Raw genomic sequence first — 23,454 nt, forward strand, 5'->3', positions numbered from 1 at the left:
AATCGTGTTGGTCATCCACTTTGACTCTCAAGATTTTTTTTGTGTTATAAAATTATTTTTATAATTAATTAAGAATTAATTTGATGCTTTAGTCTTTCAAAAACAAATGTTAATCACTCATGACATATGATTATGTGGAGAAATTTTGGGAAGCCATAATTCAAGCCCTTCAGCTAGCAGTCAGCAAGTGCAGGCAATACTGTCTCTTGATGCTGACTTTTACCCTCAATGGCTGCTTGTGAACATGAATAAAAAAATAAAAAATAAAAAAATAAAGTCATTGGTTGATATGTTTGATTCTTTTAGTCTCCTATTACTGCTGTTTTGTAACAGTAAAAATGTGTTTGATTACGTATATTTTTCATAAAAAAATATATAATTATTACATATTTTTTATAAAAAATAATTAAACACTTTTAATTTTTTTTATGAAAAAATATATATAGTACAACCATTTAAAACTTCTTTTCATGAAATTCATTTTTTAAGGGGTGAGATGGTTTTTGTTTTTTAAATAATATTACTTAGAATTAAATTCTAGATAATACAATCAAACACACCTTAAATGTAATTAACCTTTGGTCCCATTTTTCCTCCTTTTTACATTTTTTAAGTAAACTCTACTTAGATCCCTAGTAAATATGGCTATGTTTTCAAATTTAAATCGTCTTCGACTAGCTAGCTAGGTAGATGTATAAAAATAGAAATAGAAAACAGATATAAAACAAAGGAGAAATGGAGAAATAACATTCTTTAAAAAAAGTTAAAAACAAAAATGCAAGAAAATGTATAGATAAAAGAATATAAGGATTTTTTAAATTTATTTTCTAATATAAAAAATTATAAATAATAGTTATTTAATTTAAAAATAAATATAAATTTCATAATCATTCAAACAAATATAAACATAAATTTCATTATCTATGAACTATATATGATTTACTAATTAAAAATAAAAATGTATTTTAAAAAATAAATTTATTGTGAATGGGAACACGTTTTTGATATTTTTTTAATATTATAAAATAACTCTAAAAGTTTTTAAAATTACAAAAACGGGTCAAAAATATTTTAGTGTTTCTTGATATTTTTGTTTAGAAATCTATATATATATATATATATATGCATTTTTTTTACAAAAAAAATCATAATAAAAATAGGAAAAGAATATTGAGGAGAAGACCTAACCAGTCGGGTCGATTTGAATTGAATGAACACGTGTTAAGAATAATTAAAAAATAAATTATACAAAACTAATTAAAATAGAAAAAGTATATATGTAGAAATAATGAATGGGAAATTTGGATAGAATAATTGAGAAGTTGGACTGGCTAGCTAGCTAGGTAGGGTAAGCAACTCTCATGGTTTGGGTAGAATTATATCTCTTGTTTGGTCACGTACATGACAAAATCCAAACATTAAATTAGGAGAGTCGTGGAAGCAACAAAAATTTGAAAATGTGACTAAATCCACCTCCCCCTTTTTTCAAAGCAAATTAATTAAGAAACCCCACAATTAGAGCAAAATCAAGAGCGTAGGCTGAAGGAGCGTTGACTGGGATTTGGGTTGACCACAGACCAATGCCCGACTGTCGTGGCTGTCTCCACTGCTGTAGAAATTTGGGCGGGCGCCCCTGACCCTGATGCGTTAGTTAGTTAGCTAGCTAGCTAGCTTGGACGGTCGCGATTAAATTAAGAACAACAAGCCAGCCAGCCGACTTCATCACCCTGCATTTTCATTGGACAATTGATTTCATACTATATATATATATATATACACCACTTTGTCTGTCGACTTTGAACGCGAGCGAATGATCAACTTAGCATATTAATTCGGTATTAGGAGAATAAACAAAAATTAATAGAATAGTGATCAGTAAAAGTAAGATGTTAGAACCCGCGCGTTTACCTATGAAAGTTAATTAGTGCTTATATATATAGTTCGAAATGACTTGGAACAGTACTATTTTTACTAGCAGCTAGCTAGCTAGTTCGATCTCATAATTGGTTGGGATGTGACCTCAAGGTATGGTCTGAGTGGCGCCATGCTATTGAGCCATCTGGATGACCATGCATATATATATATATATATGTTGGGGGGTGGCTTAGGAGAGGAGGTGTGATAGACACATGCATGGTGATTTTGTAGCCTAATTCAAGTGTTTTTCACGTAAGAGCCTAGCCTAGCCTAGCCTAGCTAGCTAGTAGGGACTAATCTGCTCACATGTCCCTTTTTTATGGGTCCACGTGTCACTTTCAGATTGGCTTGTGCCTGATTTAGTAATAATCTCGTCATCAGATATATATATATTGAGTTACGCAATGGGTTGAAATTAATTAATATTTTGATTAATAATTTGTTTTTCCTCTTTGCTAGTTTAATTTAATTAATTAATTAATCACTCTAGAGGTTATTAAAGAAACATACATATATCTACAATATGCGGATGAAGGAGCAGACCCTAATCTCGTAGAAAGAAAAAGACCACTCTTGCTATATATAGCTAGTTAGATACCAATTAGCAGAACCCCAAATTAACATTAACAATATCATCATCGATCAGACTCAGACTCATCCTTCTCTAAATGAAGCAAGATTCCTACGAATTGTACTCCTGTAATTAACAAAAGAATAATTAATGGATTAATTAGCTAGGGTTTAATATCGTACGTACTATATATATATATATATGAACCCAAATAATTAATACTGGTCAAATCAATATATATTTGGAGTTCATTCGATCCACAGATTAGAAATATATATGGACTTGAGGGAACAGTTGGTGGCATGTTGGGCTGTTGGCTTCCCTATTTCACACGTTATTAACGTATATATATATATATATATATATATATGGGGGTCAATGGGGAGATCGATCTGATTCTCGTGGACTGTTTGGCAAAATAAGGCTTTTCTTCAACAACTCGTCTGCTTTTTCATTGGGTCCAATCTCTTCTGCCTTTTCGTTTACATATATGGTTTCAAACAGGTTTCTCTGATTTTTCAAACCATGCATCCCATTTATGACAGTCGACAAACGAAAGCCTTCAGCCCACCACTCATTTTCCACCCAACGGCAAGACTGGGAAACCAATTTCTGCTTGGCTACGGCATGAACTTAAGGGCATGTAAATTAATTACGAATTAATTGAATTAAGCAAGCTTAAGCGCAAGCGCGCACACAGACACACATATATATATATATATATATATATATATACCAATTAGCTAGTGATCAGTACTCATTGATTTTGATGATAGAGTTGATGACTGTTTTTCGTGTCATGGGTTTGACAATTAAGTTTCAATTAATAATGTTAGGAAAGAAAAGGACATATATATATATAAACGACGAAAGGATTAATCAGAAGCCTATTCACATGGATATATATATATATATATATAGGACTAGCTACTCATTTTCACCATATATATATATATATATCGTCCAAGTTGATACGCGCCCACGAGTAGAAGAAGTTTTGGCATGAGAGGGAGGGAAAGCGTCCAAAACTAGGTTTTCCAATACCTAACCCTCCCCTTCAATTAATTAAGATCGATCGGGTAGTTGATAGGTGCATGCATGAAGCCAATTATATATTTGGCTAGAAGAATTGATGTTTAATTAATTAATCATGTAAAATATTTAACAACACTGGAAGTGAGCTTAGTTAGGCGCAGTGCATGTTTTACTACCGCTCATCTATTCATAATTACTATGTACTACAACTCACAATATATATTAATTAATTAATGTTGGTTTTTCATACATAGTTATATATAATATAATAGGGTATTTTTTTTTCTCAAAAGAAGATTCAAAGATTTATATGTACACCAACTACATCCTAACACGTGAATAAAGAAACATCTCTGATAATTTGTTGAATAGTTATATGGTGACGTCTATATTTTTGTTTATATATATATATTTATATGTAATTATGAATTTTTCGTTATTTCAGTTATATTTATAGATCGTTATTTTCAAGTTAATTTAACTCTTGTATTTTGATTTTTTTTATATGATAATTCAAATTTTTTATTATTTCGATTACATTTATAAACGTATATTTTTTACTCAATTTAATTTATTTATTTTAACATGAATAAAGTTTCATGTATAATTTGTTATCTCATTTTATTTATTTTTCTTTACAAATGAAAGTAAATGCTTGAATTAACTAAAAAATATAAATTTAGAAATGTAATCGAAATAATAAAAAAATCTAATTAACTTACCATACAAAAAAAGAATCAAAGTATAAAAATTAAATTAATTCAAAATGAGGTTCAAAAATATAATTAAAATAATAAAAAAATTAAATAACTACATATAACGAAATATGAAAGTACAAAAGCAAAAGTATGAGGTTGGCTGTGGCTATATAATTCATGTAATAATGGGTGTGACCCACAAGACATGCCAAAGATTAAAATTAAAGAGAAAGATATGAGAATATTGACAACATCACAAGATTAACAATCTCGTGTATCTCGTTTTACATATACATTTTTTTTTATAATTATCCCACAACTCCTTTTTCTCTTTTAACTTAGCATCAAAAGCAGCTTATCTTTTATATATCTAGCTAGGACATGCCCTAGCTAGCTAGCTAGCTAGAGTAGTAGTATCTCTATATTTGTGGTTCTCTATTTCAGTCGTAATCAACCATGCATAATTATAATTACTTTATTTAGACACAGCCACACAACTCCCATCCATCCATTGATGGGATGAATATTCCTACTGTATATATATTATCCATATACATATATATATATCTTTGTCAATACTGAGTATATGTAGTATATGCATGGTCTGATATATTGGAATCTGATTTGAAAGCTGTAAAGTTGAAATTAAGCTGGTTGCATGGTGATAGCTTCATTGTGGTTGGTCAAGGCGAAGCTAAAAGCACGGGCAATTTATTGACCAAAATAAGCCGTGGAATCAAGTGGATCGCGGAGCTTGCGTGCGCCAAAGCGACTCATTCAGATGCCTTTCACACCATGTTCATAAGGAAACCCTTCCAAGTTCCAGCTTTGTTGAATCTTAATTACTTTATTCTCCCTTTCCAGTTGAAAAGCCTGATCTTTTTGGCTTCAGATTTGACCAATTTTTTGTTTTTGATCTACACAGTCGCATTAAACAAAGATGCGTACACACTAGACTTCAAATGCTGAGTAATATTGACTATAAAGATTATAATTGAATTGAGTTGAGCTGAATTGAATATTGACTATAAAGATTGTAATTGAATTGAGTTGAGCTGAATTGAGTTTCATTGAGTTTAATCTAGACTTGACAAGCTAATTTTTATATATGCTTGAGTTTGGCTCATTAAAAGGTTGACGAGATGAGATTGGCCTCGAGAGCTTATTAGCGAGCTTGGACTTTGCAAGCTTATTTCTTTTTTGATCTTTAATTTTTTTCACTTTTTAGAGTTTTTAATTTAGACAACTATGTATATGGTGTTTAACTAAACTTTATTTGTTATCTTGCTTTATTATATATATATATATTATATTATGTTAAGTAATTAAATTAATATATATGATAATTTTAAGCATATTTAATTTAATTATATTATTATAACAATTTAAAATTAGATAACTTTATATTAAATAATATATTTATAAAAATATAACTAAATATATTAATGTATTTATAAACAAATTTGTTCACAAATTAGGCTCAATCTTAACTTGTTTATCTTAATAAATGAACTCGAATGAATTTTTGTTAAACTAAAAACTAAATCACTTACAAAGAGCTCATCTCATTTCTAACCCTATGGAGCGTCTTGGACAAACTCCTCTGTCTTTGGGTTTGGTGGTTTTGTTTCCCCGTTGATTTTTTTATTTTTTACATAGTAGAACAGTCTGCCGTTGCTTCGCTGTCGTACCCAGTGGGCCATCGTCCACCCTAGTCCAGTACCTTGTTGGGCCGAAATAAATATTAGCCATGAGCCCGACAGGCCGGCCTAATCGAGGCCTGCTGGACAACACCAGGTTTAGTTATGCTCCTTGTGAGATATATGTATAGTTTAACTAGGAGTATTCATTCAGTCCAGATCAGATCAGATGAGATGGGTTCTTAAAAATTTCGAATTGAAAACTAAACCGAGACTGTCCGGTCCTCTCTGAATGTCTTTTTTCTTGTTCTATATTCATATTGTTCTGTTGTCCAGCTTCCTCAAAACGCAAAGCAAAAGCACCAATATTAAATTGAGAACATCGTACCAGTTAGAGAACAAAGAAGAGTATAGAGAGAAAAAAGAGAAAGTAAAAAAGGAAAAAGATACAATCTTTAGAGATTCTTAAATCATATCTATGGTAGGGTTAGATCATAAAAGCTTTCCATCTCTGTTAATGGTTTTCCATACGCTTAATCTTACAGTCATTTCATAAACCATGTCCATCTCTTCGTCTTCTTCTTCTTCTTCTTGGTTCATCCAAATCACTTTCTTCATAATTTCATTCCTAACCTTAACGTTGGCACAATCAAGCCTCTGCAGAACGTCATGCGGCAAAATCCCAATCAACTACCCATTCGGCATTGACGACGGCTGCGGAAGCCCATTCTACCGATACATCCTGGCCTGCTCCGCCGGCCAACTCGAGCTCCGAACGCCGTCCGGCAAATACCCAGTTCGCAGCATCAGCTACTCCGAACCCCACATTATCGTCTCCGACCCCTTCATGTGGAACTGCCTCGACGGCGACCACTTCCGGCCTACGAGGCCCTTCAGCCTCGACACCAGCACCCACTTCTCCCTCTCCTCCCAGAACGACTACCTCTTCTTCAACTGCAGCGAAGATCGCGTCATTGTGAAGCCCAAGCCCATGTTCTGCGAGCGCTTCCCAGAGCGGTGCGAGTCCTCGTGCGACAGCGCCAGTTATCTCTGCCGGCAGCTGCCGGAATGTCAGTCGGCGTTGGGCGGGGGCTCTTGCTGCTCTTACTACCCGAAGTCAACTGAATCGCTGATGCTGATGCTGAAGTATTGCGCGAGTTATACGAGTGTTTACTGGAAGAATATTGGAGATAACCCGCCGTATGATCAGGTTCCTGAGTATGGAATTAGGGTTGATTTTGATATTCCGGTGACGACTCGTTGCCTTCAGTGTCAAGACGCCACGAAGGGAGCCGGAAGATGTGGGTTTGATACACGAACACAAGAGTTCTTGTGCCTCTGTGATCAAGGGAATGCCACCACTTACTGCAATGGTAATTAAGTTAGCCCAATCAATCAACGAATAGCAGCTAAATAAGCGTATATAGAAATTTATTTATAAATTTGTTTTCTTTAAAGAGATTTGAATCTGGATGACAGTGATAACACTTGCACTCTTTATATTCTTTAATTCTAACCCAAGAAGTGTTATCTCTCACTGTCATGCCCAAATAACCCTGTATTGTTTGGTGCAAATTTGCAGATCCATCTTGGCATAGGAAGAAGCTCACAGGACTTGTTGCAGGTTAAATAGCATTTTCGATATTAAAATGCTTCAAATCTAGTGTTCTGATTGCCAGCTACTTTTGTTTTAATGTACATTATTATGTGTTCCCAGGAACTGCAACTGCAGTTTCAGTAGCTGGAGCTGTGGGAATAGGAGCAGGCATATGGTATTTCAGAAAGCTGAAGGCGAAGGCACCTGTAGCGCATGGGGTCCAGACCAACGAGAATAGGCTCTTCTGAGGTCGGAATAAACAAAGATAATTACACTTACGCAAACGCACACATCTCTCCTTTATTGATTTTCTCATATATTCTTCTTGTCTACCTTACTTTATATATATATATATATATTGTTGAATATGTACAAGATTTTGGAGATAAATTCAAAAGAATCCACACATTCTTGTGTTGAAAGAAAAGGATAAAGCGAGTACCCATAAACAAATATATCCGAGGGAAACATAAAGTGCACGGCAAGAATGAACATTCCCACAGCCTCAAGTACATTAATTTTCTCCTTTCTCTATGTATGCCATTGATCGTTAATTTGTGTGTGTTCCCTTATTCGCGACCCAACTCTTAAGGGTAGTAAATGATCAAAGTTATATCATAAAAACACCCGGAAGGTAAGATTTGCTATTAATTGATGGACGCAACATTAATATATATTCTCTCTTTTTAAGGACACCATCCATGCATGTATACACACTTCGGAAGCAACTCCCCAAAAATTTGGTGTGCTTACACTATATACATGCTCCTAAAACATACATAAAAGGAGTTTCAAATTAATATTGCTGTCCAAGAACTGATGACGAGGATAGTTAAACAACTCTCAAGGGTTTCGATCGGTTCCAGATGTATAAAAATCAACATGAGTTGTATCGAACACATTGGAGTGGGCCAGCATCAGATGTTAGAGCTGGAACCATGGATCCATCTGCAACACTAAATGACTCCAGCCTTGAGTAAAGCGGCGCTGCGATTCCCCAACCTGATGGAACAAAGTATGCCCCATTCAGGAATCTATCCTTGGAGGTCCTCCATTTCCAGTTCTTCCATCCAGCTTTGACCTCTCTCTTTGTAACCTGTGATACAATATATATATATATATATATAAGTATAGAATCACTCTTAATGAGCTAATTAATTAACTAGTCATATGTATAAGTTTGAAGCAAATTTTTAAACCTTTAATCTCATTAATTAATTGGATTTACCTCTTTGGAATAGGAATTATCAGGAGCTATAAAGTAATTCCCTTCGCTAAATATCGTGGGGTTGGCGCTGCCGCCTATGGCATACATCTGCCATTCATCATACTTATTGTTGGCAACATGGGCATACCCTAACCTCACCCTGCCATTATAACACAGAATCTAGATGAATTTGTATTGTGAAAATAGCAGAGACTTAGTTAATAAGAGTACTTGATTGGAAATGATCACTACAAATCATATGATCTCCCTTGATTTAATTACCTTGGCATCCTTTGAACAAGGCCACTTCCGAAATGGTTGAAAACTAACGTCACTCTCATAATTTTGTCTTCTATATAGTTATCATCATGTCCTAATAACATAACCTACAAATTCAACTCGGTCAGAATTAACAATATTTCACAAAAAGATATGATTTTTATACTGACCAAATATGTCGACTGGATTGGCCCCAGTTGACATACTGAGTCGACAGATATATCACTGCCCTTCAAGAGACTAAGTGCTCACCTTATCATGCTGGGAGAAGTAATTGTTGGAGATGGTTATGGCGGTGGAAGCATGGATCACATCGATGAGGCCATCGGCGCATCGAGCCAGGAAGCAATGGTCGATCCAAATATTGGAAGATCCAAATATATCAATGGCGTCTCCATCCGAGCCACGACGATGCCCGACGTGGTTGGGAGAATCTCTCACCATGCCAGCCTTCCCTGGCTTGCAATTATGAATGCTAATCCCATGAATAATAACATGGCTAACGTACTGTATCGTAATGCAGGGCCCATAGGCGATCTCCACTTTGGCTCCTCTCCCATCTATGGTCTTGAAGCTGTTAATCATCAGCTCATTCTTTAGAGTGATAACCATGTCCCTGGAGAAAACGATCCACAGTGGCTTTGTTTGGATCACACCATATCGAAGTGTGCCGGGTTTTGGGTTAACCGGGTCGTCGGCAGGGCTGGTGACGACGTATATGGCGCCATACTTGCCTCCAACGGCGGCTTTCCCGAAGCCCACGGCGCAATCCGCCAAGGCACGGCGGTTGGCCTCCCAATGAGGGTTTTTGCGCCAGCAAGAGTCTATAACGTTCATGACTTTCTTGCTTGGTGCATAGTAGGAGCCTACCGAGTGAACACTCTGCAGAGTTGAAGCGTAGTAAGTCAGGAGAGTGGAAATCAATAGAATTAGGTGTGCCTTGGAGGACATGGCCTGTGATTGAATGAAAGATTTTGGACGCTTTGGATGGATTCTACATGCATTATGTATGTGGGTTTATAAGGAGATAGACGGGGTGGTGGACACGATGACATTATTGGACCTTTTGGAGGGTTGAGCACAGACGTGATGGCACGAGCTCATCAGGGATTCTGTGACTTTGGAAATTAATTAATCTTTGAAATTTTGTGGAGAGTTCAAAGCCATTGACATTGCAAAGTAAACGTATTTTTGTATATAATTCTTCTCTCATGGCTTAGGGCTTGTTTGGCTATGCATTCTGAATTGCAGCTTTTAAGCTCTCTAGCTTTTAAACGGTGTAAAACTTTTAAGTTTGATAGATTTTAAACATATAACGTATTTGGATAAATATGATTTTAAATTATCAATTAATAATTATGTGTTTAATTTGAAAATTTGATAAATTATACCAGAACTAGATAAAAAGACGAAAATAGATATTTTGTTAAATAATGCAAAAAAAACATAAAATACTAATTTTTAATAAAAATAAATTATAAATTAACGTTTAACTGATAAAATTCTATCATTAGATGTTGATAAATTATATATAATTATTAAAAAATATACTAGTACAATGTTTTATTAAAGTCAATATATATTATGTGTAATATATGTTATCTATAAACCCAATATATATTATTATGTGTTATATATATATATATATACACACATATATGTAGTGAAGGAGATGGTTGGCAACGGAGAAGGAGATGGGCGGCAGGGCAAGAGATGACGGTGACGACGATCGAGAGGAAGTGGTGACCAATTTGCAAACAGGAGGATATCCAAGTACAGAGATAGGCGACTATCCATCTGCAAGGAAGAGATTCGACGACGATCGATGAGATGAAGGAGGTGGCGATCGACGCGATAAAGGAGGAGATCTGGCGACGACAAGGTCATAGGGAACAAGATGGCAACCGATCTATTAGAGGTGGCGTTGCTGCAATGGAGAAGGTGAAGAAAGAGAAAACAATAGGAGAAAAAGAGTAAGAGTTATAAATAAGTAAAATATATGAGGAAAAATAGGTCATTTAATCGATTCACATATTAAATAAGCTAGCAGTGTTTTGGAAAAGTTGGGGGAGGAGAGCTTTTTTCAAACACTATTGGTTAAGCATTTAAGCCGGATAGCTTTTAAGCTGGTTAGTATTCCACACGTTTAACAAAAGAAGCTTGACAGCTTATAAGCTATACTAATCTTGGCCAAACAGGCCTTTAGTCTATGGCCATTCAATGAATATGTCACCAATAATTGAGAAGACTGTCCTCTGGAATATATATATATATATATATATACATATATGTGTGTGTGTGTGTATAATCTAAGGCTCTAGGGAGGTTGTTGCAATGGAAAATTGACATGCGGCATTCATACACTCTGCTTCCAATATATAGTAATGAAGATCGATCTTGCCATTGGAACACTCTGCTACTCTCCAGTTTGAATCGTACGAAGCGTTGCACAGTATCAGGCTAATAATTTGTCAACGGAGTTGGATAATCGGCCAAATTTGATCTGGCGAACCAAATTAATACGTTAGACCCGGTACGTCCACTTTTAGACCTGGACTGGATCAACTTCATTCATTCATATGGCCCAGACCCATTATTATTAATTAGATGCAAATTAAAAGCATCAATGAGCATGCGCTTGCGTTCTGATTTCCTTCCTCTACTTGCAATCTATTTTGGTTAATTTCTTTTGCTAAAATAAACATTCAACAACTGAAGAAAGCAATTTATTAGCTGATCGATCGCATATTTATTATATATGTATATATACGTATATTTATTTAAGTCACATGCTCCATCCCGAATCATCAACAATTAATTAATATTAAATTACACATTAATATGTATATATATATATATATGGACCAACTTAATACATAAATAAACATTGACAAAATAAATAAATAAACATTGGCATGCAGCAAGCCCTCCATGCACGGCTGATCATGACTTGCCTTTATTGGCAACATACAATTAATTAAATAAACCTACTCTAGCATATGATTAAATGAACGTTCTTAATTGACAATATACATACATACATATATATATATATTGCCGATGTTTTTAAGCGTAGCTGCACATCCCGTACGCACATGCACTCCCCTTCTTGCATTTGTTGTTGCAGCTTCCACAGTGCTTCTTGTCATTCCATGGATTCACACACTTGCCATGGCAGCAAATCTCCGAGTACTTGCACTTCTTCCCGCACATGCCGCAGTTGAGCTTGTCCGTCTTCACATTCACACATTTCTTCTTGCAGCAATCCGGCCCCGGGCTGCCCTTCACATGGCAAACTCTGGGGTACTTGTCGCATGTCATTGCCGCACGGGGCTTCTCCGAGAGAAACCGGCTGGCCCCTCGAAGTGAAGTGGTGACTCCTTGACCTTCCAGCGAAGAAACTGTCTCAACTTCTTCGTCGTCAGTATCCTCGGCAATGGACACTTGTTCTTCCTCTGCTCTTACAGAAAGAGTGATCACCATTGCAATTAGCATGGCCAACATGAACCAGATCTTTAGGGCACTCTTCGTCATATTGGATCAAGAGATCACAGAGAGAGAGAAGAGAGAGAGAGAGATGGAATGTGATAGAATAGAAAAGGAGAAGAGGCTGAGATGGAGAACTCTGGTTGAAGGTGATGGGTATTTATAGATGAATAAGGGTTTGGTATGTATGGAGAGATAATTAGTGGGGTGGTCGTATTCAATGGCTTCTTGGTATTGAACTATATGGAAGTAAAAGAAAGTTAGGCTTCTCGAGAAAATATGAAGCTACGATTTTTTTAGTACTTTATAGCATACTGGATGTGTTTGGGAAACAAAGAGGGAAAGTTGCCAACCATAAGCCCCGCAATCAACTCTTTCGTCTTCACAAATTCCAGCTAATTAGAGAGTTGGACCCGTCTATATATATATATATATATATAAGAGACCGTTACGGGAGCACTTTGCTGTTCAATATCGCCTAAGTTTGACTTTTGTTAAACCGTTTGAACCCCCTTCGATTTAGCTTCATGTATCCATGCATGATTTCAATTCGGGTTTTGCATTGCCAACTTCAGAACAGTTGTTTTAATATCAAACAAGCAAGGAAGATTACAAGGATGCCTGAGTTTACTTAATTCCTGTTTATTAACCCTCTTTTATTCAAAATTTGAATACATATTATAATAATATCACATTAATAAAATTAAGTAAATATTATGATTGCACTAAATATTTTTTCTTGTTGGGCTATTTTAATTTGTATTTAATGGTATATATCCAAACTCTTGGTCAACTCTATATTTTCGTTCTTATACTTTCACGTTCTTTTTTTTGTGCAATCATCTAAATTTTTTATTATTTTAATTACTTTTATAAATCTACATTTTCAAATCAATTTAACTCTTTTATTTTGAAAATTTTCAACCTAAGTTTTTTATTGTTTCCATTACACACATTTTGATATACAAAGAAAAAGATAAAATGAGATGAGAGCTAATTTAATTATTTTTTTACATGTCAAAATATATGAGTTAAATTAACTAAAAAATACAAATACAGGATTTAATCGAAATAATAAAAAGTTAGGGTTGTTATATGAAAAAAAATATAAAAATATATGAGTTAAATTGATTAAAAAATACATATATAAGGATATAATTGAAATAATAAAAAATATAAATAAAAAAAATAATAATAAAAACACATGAAAAAAAAATATGAATTTGACCCGAACTCTTAGAAATGGCTTGATTTTAAAATACTCAATATTTATGCACATTGCCAGGGAAGGAAACTACATGGAAGATAGTACTGGAAAGCAAGTAATGAGTAGAGTTATTGACTTCATTTGCATGGATAATGTAAATCATATGAACATGCAAGTGTTTCTCTCTTTATTATACAATTCATCCTATTTATGAGAAAAAAAAAAACTTCCACATATGTTAATTAATTGGGTACAGGACTGAGAATCATTAACCTTCAATGGGCACAAACATTGCATAAACTAATTATAATCAATTAAATATTAATATAGAACAACCACAATTATTATGGGCACAGATAGAGCAATCAATTGCCTTTATTTCCCAACATATATATATATATATATAATCTAGAACCCTAATTACCAAGCATATCACTTACTTTACTATAACTTCATATAAAATATCTTTTCTTCTTCCAGTATAAAGGGGAAATTTAATCACCAAATGAGTTACTCCACTTAACCATAGCTGCACATCCCATAAGCACAGGAGCTTCCCTTCTCACACTCGTTGTTGCAGCGGCCACAGTGCTTCTTGTTCACATTTGGGTTCACGCACACTCCCTGGCAGCATTTGTCCGTGTACCGACAGCTCTTTCCACACTTCTCACAGTTGAATTTATCCGCCATCAGGTTCACACACCGTTTGCCGCAACAGTGAGTCCCAGGGGCACAAACCTTACGGTTCTTGTCACATGTCATGAGAGGAGGCCTGTGGTTTGAGGTTTCGCCGAGAAACCGACTAGTTTTGTGAACATAACGGAAGTCGGGGGCTGCAGTAGTAATGGTTGTGGCCATCACCGCCAGTGCTAGCAGGATGAACAAAACCCTGGATGGCTCCATCCAATGCCAGCAATAAGAAGCGACGGATATGTGATATTAAGGAGAGTTGCTACACTGCTTTGATGGGAATGAATTACGAGAGATTGATGGTGAGGTATTTATAGAAAAAATTGTAGTTGAGGATGCACATGGTTGTATGTATTATCAGTAGCTAGCGGACAAGAAATTAAGTAAACAAAAGTTAGGCTTAATTGTATGTTTAAATTGATTTAAGTTTTGTCAAAGTTGGAAAATGTTATATAGATCTGGAAATTAAATGTGCATGGTGCACATGCATGCTAGCTAGCTGTGATTGATGATGAAACAGCAGTGTTGGACGTAACCATCATCCTATGTACCCATGAATGCAACTATATAACGTTATGTGTTGGTTCCTAGCTATATATATATATATGGCGAAATCGAAAATGAATAGGTTGGGTACGTACGATGTGTGAATCTTTGCATCTGAGTATTAAAATGTTATGTAAACTTAAACAACTGAAGGAGGTCATTTATGAAACTAATAAGTCAGCAATTCCAAGGCCTTTCGGGTGAAGGTCGGTCACTGCGTTGAAGAAGTGAAATAAGTTTGATTATATATATATATATATATATAATTACTAATTCAGTTTAGTTTAGGCTTTTCAATATATTTAACGTAAATTAATTAGTTGATCAGTTGAATTATTTTACTAGACAATACTCTATTCATTTACATTACGATTCGAACATAAACTTAATGGAACACACTCAAATTTAATGTTAAATAAGACTTTTGTCGTTTTCTTCTCTCCCTTAGAGATACTGTTTTTTATTTTTTTTATTTACCTCCATATATGCGATTAGAATTTTCCAAGAATGACATCTATTGTGACCAACTGCATGGGTCTAGGCTAGGCTAGCTAGGAGGCACCAAACATAACATATGATCGATCCTAGCTAGCTAGCTAGGGCCCAAGGTTTTATAGATCCATTGTGCATGCTTTATTGAACTCCTTGAACATGACAAACATCAAACTAGCTAGTTGAATTAGCAAAAATCTTTGCGTGATCCAATAAAACTCTTTTTTTCTTAATCAGCTACTGTTAATGTGAAATTAATTGTGATTCACTATATGCATGGTTTACACACACACACACACACATATATATATATATATATGATGAAAAAATATTATTTAAATACTCACTTGTATTATATTTGATAGGGTTGTGGATAATTTCGGTTAGACTAAACTAATCGAATCGATCAATTTGGTTCAATTTTTTAATAGTTGGTTAGAAGTTTGATTATTTTTTGTAGAAATTTTGATTAATTTTGTCAGTTTGATTATCATTGTCAATTTAACCAAACAAATCGAACTGAAGTTATAAAATAATGTTGTTTTGAGTGCACTATAAAAGAAAAATAGTAGGCAGAATCACAGAATGGCGAAAAATCAAATTGATTTTCTCCCGTTCGATCTTTCTATTCTGCCGTTTTAGCCCCTTCGCTCTTATCCTTTTCCCTTCCCCATATCCCGCTGGCCAGCCCTCTTCTCACCGTTGTCATGGAACCCGAACATGGTCACAGAAGCATCCAAGAAGTTGTTCTACAGAATAGGGAAGTTCGACAGCAAGAATAGGAGGAACTTTATAGTGACGACCAAAAAAGAAGATAAAGTCGACAAAGAGAAAGAACAAAAACCACCACAACAAAAGGCGATTTAGATTGAAACCAATGAAAGTCGCGACGGTCAAGAGAGAGTCGCCGAGGTGCATATGGGCTTGGGCCCTTTCAATAAGTTTTTCAGCAACTTCTTGTGAGTTTGTATTCAATGTTAAAACCTAGATCTATTGAAATCCAACTATTAGATGCTTTTAATTTTTGCGTATGTGGGTCATTGAGTTAAGGCAAATCTGATGGTTGATTCAATCATTGGAATCGCCATGAATGGTGGTCTAGGACATTTTTTCATAAACGAGTTTTGAGTTTTTTGACAATAAAACTAATTTTTAAATGTACAAAAAATCAACCGTTAAATTAAACTCATTCTTTGATATATGAACCACTATGGTTGGGTGAATCCGATGATTATCGGTTTCGATCATTAGAATCAGCAACTAGCTAGGTGGCCGACGGTAACAGTAAGGTTGTCAATTTGTTCTGTTATTTTGTGGATTTGTTTGGTTTTCGATTCAATTCGATTATTACATGCAGTTCAATTTGGTTTGGTTAGTGATTTTCAGTTGGTTCGATTCAATTATAACTGATTGCACACCCCTAATATTTGATGTCTCATAGGCAAAAGTCTGTTAAAAGATTAAAAAAAAAAAATGCTCAAAAGACTAAAAAAATGGAAAATTGAAAACATTGGTCCCTTGGAGAACACAGTACGTATCCGAGTGATTGAAAACAACGACTCTAGGTTACCTTGTTGCCAGGAGATTAGTGACGCACTCTCCCAGAGATCAAAAGAATCGAGAAACTATCAAGTCTCCTAGAAACCAATTCAGGAGACTTTTACAGTCTCATGGATACTGTAAAGTATTGGAACCGGTCATGTAAACTTCCGCTTGATCTAGTGGGTCTCGGAACAAAATGCAAACAAAAAAACTTTGACATCTAAATATTTTTTAGAGAATTCTACGAAAAGGATATACATTATTCATAAGAATTCTAATTCTCGTAGATCTCAAAAGATTAAGTAAATATTATATGTAAACATCCTAATTTTAGTAGATCATGGAAAACTCCATGATTTTCTATACATATATGAGGTTTCATTTAAAAAAAAAGAAATCTCTAATATTAGATTCAATACAGTATTCAAGTTTTTAATGCATGACTTAAAGCATCAGAGTGATTTTCTTTCTTATAGAATTCAAGCGCCTTGACGACAACATTTTTAGTTAATAAATTCAGTAATGTGTTCAAGTAAGAATGATCTTTTATTTTACATTAATGTTTGAATATTATTAAAACATCATAAATAAATAAGCGTGGGAATGGGATAAGAGCCTGACTGGCGGTTGGAAATATTGCATTTAATTCAAGTAAGTCTGTTGCATTTGGACTTTGTTTTGGTCGTCGAACTTGAAATTGTTAAGAGTTGGGGTAAGCTCCACCGCAGTGTTTCAGCGACTTATCGCACGTTTTGCCGTAGAATTCAAGAATTGGATCCACTTTCCACCTTGGTCACATCCCTCGTCAAGTTAAATTAATTGATTATATATATTGTGGGTACATACATGGTACCTATATATATGCCAACGTGGCCTTCCCAGCATACAAAAATTTATTTAATAATCATATTTTGGCCACGATTTTAGAAGCCCTACAAAGGGCATTTAATTCTAAGCCTTCTAAAGATTTTTTTTAATGTTGTACAAAAAAATAACTAAAAGATAGTGAATTGAGTTTTTTAAAAATTCTTGATTTTGTGATCTAAATAAAATGCGATTGAATAATAATATGATAATTTAAAACAATCAACCGCAAAGAATAAAAGAATTTTTTTTATAGAGGTCCAGTTCTTTAAAAAGCTTAGTCCTCTGTTTCAAGACTAAGTTTGAAGATTTCAAAACTAAACTTAGGTTCTGCTAAGGAGAATAAATTCTATCATTTTAATTGAAATTAGAACCAATACTAGTTCTTAATTTGATCTATAACCACGTATAATCCCTTATCTTAAGCAATAATCTCTAGCACACAACTAGCAAATACAATCTTATGATTCTTATCACAATATATGTGTAACAATAACAAAATTACAATCAATAAACAATCTTAAACAAATTATCAACAATTTGAGAATTTCACTAGCCAGCAAATCTGCAGCACTTGAATCTTTTCATCCTTGTTTGAATGTTTCTATTAAGGTTGTTCACTGTATTGTATTTCACTATTCTCATTTCTTCTTCATACTCACCTTCTATTTATATATAATATTAAACAAAATAGTTATTACATAGAAATGACGAAATAACATTTAAATTTCTAAAAAAAAAATTCATATTCTTCATCTATAGTTAGCATTTATTGACAACTTAAAAAGTTGAGAGATTTCAGTGCAAAAGGTAATTTGTGAGGGCTAAAAAATACATTTTTCTCAATATTAGATTATATAATTTACAAAAGAGAATCAATCCATGACTTTGAAGAACAAGATGAAATTATATTTGAAAAATTGTACACTTTGGGTGTAATAAAAAAAAATGCAAAAAACACGACATTCAAGAATAATCGTTAGAGTTCGGTCGACCGAATGAACAACTTCAGTTGACCGAAGTTGTTCGGGTATCAAAAATATAATTTCTATCAAAACTTAGGTATACTTAAAACATAGGACCAATATTTTGGCCAATTTTGATTGATTGAAGAATAACTTCACTTGACCTAAATGACATATTAGGAGTGTTCAAAAAAACTGTTGGACTATGGTTTTCGGCCAAACCACATCGGATCAGACCGAACTAGTCGATTTTTTAAAACTAGCGGTCTGATTCGGTTTGAAAAACTTCCAAACCGCGCGATTCGCGGATTGGAAGACTGGCGGTTCGGTTTTGAACCGAATCGCTCGCATTATATTTTATAAAATTAAAAAAAATAATATAAAGTATAATAGGCCTAGAAACCCTAAAATTTGCCATTTTGCACCCAGCCCCGTTGCACCCTCTTGCTCTCCTCTTTGCCATTTCCATTGAACCATCGTCGATCGACCGCAACCCACCAACGGCCCCACGCTGTCGCAGTCGGAAACACCCTTTCTGATCCCCCACTCTGACGTCGATTGGCCCTAGTCCCACCCTAGCCCCCCGCCGTCACAGGCTTGGGTGCCCTCTCGACTCTCCCATTTTGATCGTCTGTCACCCCATTTTCTTCCTCCTCTCATTCCCATCGCCGATCGTTGGTCGTGTCGCTATTTGAATTGCGGCATAATCGCAATATGTATGCTCTCTCTCTCTCTCACTCACTTTCTGTTGATTATGCTATGTTTGGAACACATGGCGTGCTCTGGCCTTTGTGTTGCAGGAAACTGTGAAAATCAAACTGCACCAAACTGCAAAATGTAGTGCAGTTCGGCACCAAGTCAAACGTCTCGGTTTGATTATAAAGAAAATCGAGTTTGCGGTTCAGCACATTAAACCGACTCAAAATCGGCCAAACCGAATCGCGAACACCTCTATGGCATATCTTTGAAAGACAAACATATTGCCTCACTTTAATCGAGTTAAATAATTTATCGGTTGATCGAAGATGTATATATTTGATGAAAAAGGAATTTTTTACAAGAAATTAACGATCCTAAATTTATATTAATTTTTATTATTATCAAAATCTTATTTATCTACCATTTATCTACACTTAAACTTTAGCATTTAATATTTCAAAACAATTCAGTTTAACATTTAATATTTCAAAACAATTCAAAGAGGGAGTCTGCCTGTGTGGCACTGTTATTCGGCCATGGGCTTGGCCATGGCTAGGAACAATCCATACGGATTGGGTGAGACTCCTTAGAAAATAATCACTGTAGTAATGTAATAAATGCGTAATATATATTATATTTAAACTCTTAGGCACTGTGCAGATAAATGTGATCAAGATGAGGGTACATAAATTGTCAGATAATAGGCTAGATGGCCCAGTTAATTATGGACCTAAGCTTGGGCTTTGGCCTGTCTTGGCGCCCATTTGGATTGTCTGTTGATGGGCCTTGAGGCAGATCTACCGTTTAAAGTCTTTTTGACTTGACACTAATTCTGAAAATTGGGACTATTTTGAGTTTTCCAACACCAATTATATATCAATGATGATTAATGATTTAGACGAATAAATTAGCTTTTTTGGTATCCAGTGGGTATCACACAGCATATGTAGAATAGATCTCAACCAAATATACATTATATATACCAACCACGCATGTGATAAACAACCATCATGAATAAACAAACAGTTGTTCTAATAACATTATATATACCAACCACGGCTGATCATGACTTGTCTTTATTGGCCACATACAATTAATTAAACTCAATCTACTCTTAGCATATGATTAAAATTAAATGAACGTTCTTAATTGACAATATACATACATACATATATATATATATTGCTGATGTTTTTAAGCGTAGCTGCACATCCCGTACGCACAGGCACTCCCCTTCTTGCATTTGTTGTTGCAGCTTCCACATGAGTGCTTCTTGTCATTCCATGGATTCACACACTTTCCATGGCAGCAAATCTCCGAGTACCTGCACTCCTTCCCACACATGCCGCAGTTGAGCTTGTCCGTCTTCACATTCACACATTTCTTCTTGCAGCAATCCGGCCCCGGGCTGCCCTTCACATGGCAAACTCTGGGGTACTTGTCGCATGTCATTGCCGCACGCGGCTTCTCTGAGAGAAACCGGCTGGCCCCTCGAAGTGAAGTTGTGACTCCTTGACCTTCCAGCGAAGAAACTGTCTCAACTTCTTCGTCGTCAGTATCCTCGGCAATGGACACTTGTTCTTCCTCTGCTCTTGCAGAAAGAGTGATCACCATTGCAATTATATTAGCATGGCCAACATGAACCAGATCTTTAGGGCACTCTTCAAAACTTGGCCGTTCAATATCGCCTAAGTTTGACTTATGTTAAACCGTTTGAACCCCCTTAATTCGATTTAGCTTCATGTATCCATGCATGATTTCAATTCGTCGTGTTTTGCATTGTCAACTTCAAAACTGTTGTTTTAATTAATTAATATCAAACAAGCAAGGAAGATTACAAGGATGGCTGAGTTTAATTCCTGGTTATTAACCCTCTTATATTCAAAATTTGAATATAAATTATAATAATATCACATTAATATAATTAAGTAAATATTATGATTGCATTAAATATTTTTCATGTCGAGCTATTTTAATATGTGCTTAATGGTATATATCCTCCAAACTCATGCGATCATCTAAATTTTTTGTTATTTTAATTACACTCATACATTTGGATTTTTAAATCAATTTAACCCTTCTATTTTAAAATTTTTCAACTTGAGTTTTTGATTATTTTCATTACACACATTTTGATGTGTATGAAAAAGATAAAGTGAGATGAATTAATTTAACTATTTTTTTACATGTCAAAATACATGAGTTAAATTGATTACAAGATATAAGTATATAAGTGTAATTGAAATAATAAAAAAATAAATTATTATAAAAAAAAATAAAATATATGAGTTAAATTGACTGAAAAATACATATATATATATATAATGATATAATTAAAATAATGAATTTGGCCCCAAACTCTTTGAAATAGCTTGATTTTAAAATATTCAATATTCATGCACATTGCCAGGGAAGCAAACAACAAAGGAAGATGGTACTGGAAAGCAAGTAATGAGTAGAGTTGTTGGCTTCATTTGCATGGATAATGTAAATCTTGTGAACATGCAACTGTTTCTCCCTTTATTATACAATTCATCCTATTTATGAGAAAAAAAAAACAACTTCGACATATATTAATTAATTGGGTAAAGGACTTAAGATCATTACCTTTCAATGGGCACAAATATTGCATAAAATAATTATAAGTCAATTAAATATTGATATAGAACAACCACAATTATTATGGGTACAGATAGAGCAATCATTTGCTTTTATTTCCCAACACACACACTCACACACATATATATATATATATATATAATTCAGAACCCTAGTTTCCAAACAGATCATTTATTTTACTATAACTTCATATAAAATATCTTTTCTTCTTCCAATATGAAGGGGAAATCACCAAATGAGTTACTCCACTTAACCATAGTTGCACATCCCATATGCACAGGAGCTTTCATTCTCACACTCGTTGTTGCAGCGGCCACAGTGCTTGTTGTTCACATTTGGGTTTACGCACACTCCCTTGCAGCATATGTCCGGGTACTGACAACTCTGTCCACACTTCCCACAGTTGAACTTATCCGCCATCAGGTTCACACACCGTTGGCCGCAACAGAGAGTCTCGGCGGCACAAACCTTAGGGTTTTTGTCACATGTCATGGGAGGAGGCCTGTGGTTTGGGGTTTCGTCGAGAAATCGACTAGTTTTGTAGACATAATGGAAGTTTGGGGCTGCAGTAGTAATGGCTGTGGCCATCACTGCCAGTGCTAGCAGGATGAACAAAACTCTGGATGGCTCCATCAAATGCTAGCAATAAGAAGAGATGGATATGTGATATTATAAGGAGAGTTGCTACGTACTGGTTTGATGGGAATGAATTACGTAGAGAGATATCGGTGGTGAGATATTTATAGAAAAATTTGTAGTTGAGGATGCACATGGTTGTATTAATTTCTTAGTAGCTAGCGGACAAGAAAGTATTAAGTAAACAAAAGTTAGGCTTAGTCGTATGTTTAAATTGATTAAGTTTTGTCGAAGTTGGAAAATATTGTTATATTGATCTGGAAATTAAATGTGGCGCACATGCTAACTGTGATTGATGATGAAACATTAGTGTTGGACGTAACCATCATCCTATACCCATGAATTAGACGATGAATTAATGCAACTATATAACGTTATGTATTTGTCGAAAATGAATAGGTTGGGTACGTACGATGTGTGAATCTTTGCATCTGAGTAGTAAAATGTTCTGTAAACTTGACAACAGAAGGATGTCATTTATTTATGAAACTAAGTCAGCAATTCCAAGGCCCTTCGGGCCAAGGTGAAATGAGTTTGATTATATATATATATATATAAAATTACTAATTCAGTTTAGTTTAAGCTTTTCAATATATTTAACGTAAGTTAATTAATTGAGTTGAATTGTTTTACTAGACAGTACTCTATTGTTTTTACAGTACTATTCGAACATAAACTTAATGTAACGCACTCGAATTTAACGTTAAATATATAGGACTTTTGTCATTTTCTTCTCTCCCTTAACAGTGCAGCCAAAATACTGT

General features: G+C 34.6%; 4 protein-coding genes and 1 pseudogene across 4 annotated transcripts; 1 reads left to right on the plus strand and 4 right to left on the minus strand.

Annotated features, from left to right (window-relative positions):
• The first annotated feature begins 6,316 nt into the window (after positions 1 to 6,316).
• Positions 6,317 to 7,908, plus strand: LOC127808894 (uncharacterized). The gene is made up of 3 exons (XM_052347598.1): positions 6,317 to 7,234; positions 7,444 to 7,485; positions 7,579 to 7,908. Exons 1-3 carry the CDS (start codon positions 6,421 to 6,423, stop codon positions 7,704 to 7,706), a joined length of 984 nt encoding a protein of 327 aa, XP_052203558.1. The 5' UTR covers positions 6,317 to 6,420; the 3' UTR covers positions 7,707 to 7,908.
• Positions 7,909 to 8,123: 215 nt separating this feature from the next.
• On the minus strand, positions 8,124 to 9,895 carry LOC127808893 (putative pectate lyase 2). Its single transcript, XM_052347597.1, has 4 exons — positions 9,197 to 9,895; positions 8,948 to 9,051; positions 8,687 to 8,825; positions 8,124 to 8,554 (listed from the first exon to the last, which is right to left on the minus strand). Exons 1-4 carry the CDS (start codon positions 9,893 to 9,895, stop codon positions 8,336 to 8,338), a joined length of 1,161 nt encoding a protein of 386 aa, XP_052203557.1. The 3' UTR covers positions 8,124 to 8,335.
• Positions 9,896 to 11,844: 1,949 nt separating this feature from the next.
• On the minus strand, positions 11,845 to 22,642 carry LOC127808668 (protein GRIM REAPER-like; annotated as a pseudogene).
• Positions 11,967 to 12,553, minus strand: LOC127808897 (stigma-specific STIG1-like protein 1). The gene has a single exon (XM_052347606.1). The coding sequence runs from the start codon at positions 12,476 to 12,478 to the stop codon at positions 12,011 to 12,013; it is 468 nt and encodes a 155-aa protein (XP_052203566.1). The 5' UTR covers positions 12,479 to 12,553; the 3' UTR covers positions 11,967 to 12,010.
• Positions 14,037 to 14,592, minus strand: LOC127808898 (stigma-specific STIG1-like protein 1). Its single transcript, XM_052347607.1, has one exon. It carries the CDS (start codon positions 14,538 to 14,540, stop codon positions 14,157 to 14,159), a length of 384 nt encoding a protein of 127 aa, XP_052203567.1. The 5' UTR covers positions 14,541 to 14,592; the 3' UTR covers positions 14,037 to 14,156.
• Positions 22,643 to 23,454: the final 812 nt, after the last annotated feature.

The sequence above is a fragment of the Diospyros lotus genome, chromosome 8 (assembly GCF_014633365.1).
Source record: "Diospyros lotus cultivar Yz01 chromosome 8, ASM1463336v1, whole genome shotgun sequence".
NCBI lineage: Eukaryota > Viridiplantae > Streptophyta > Magnoliopsida > Ericales > Ebenaceae > Diospyros > Diospyros lotus.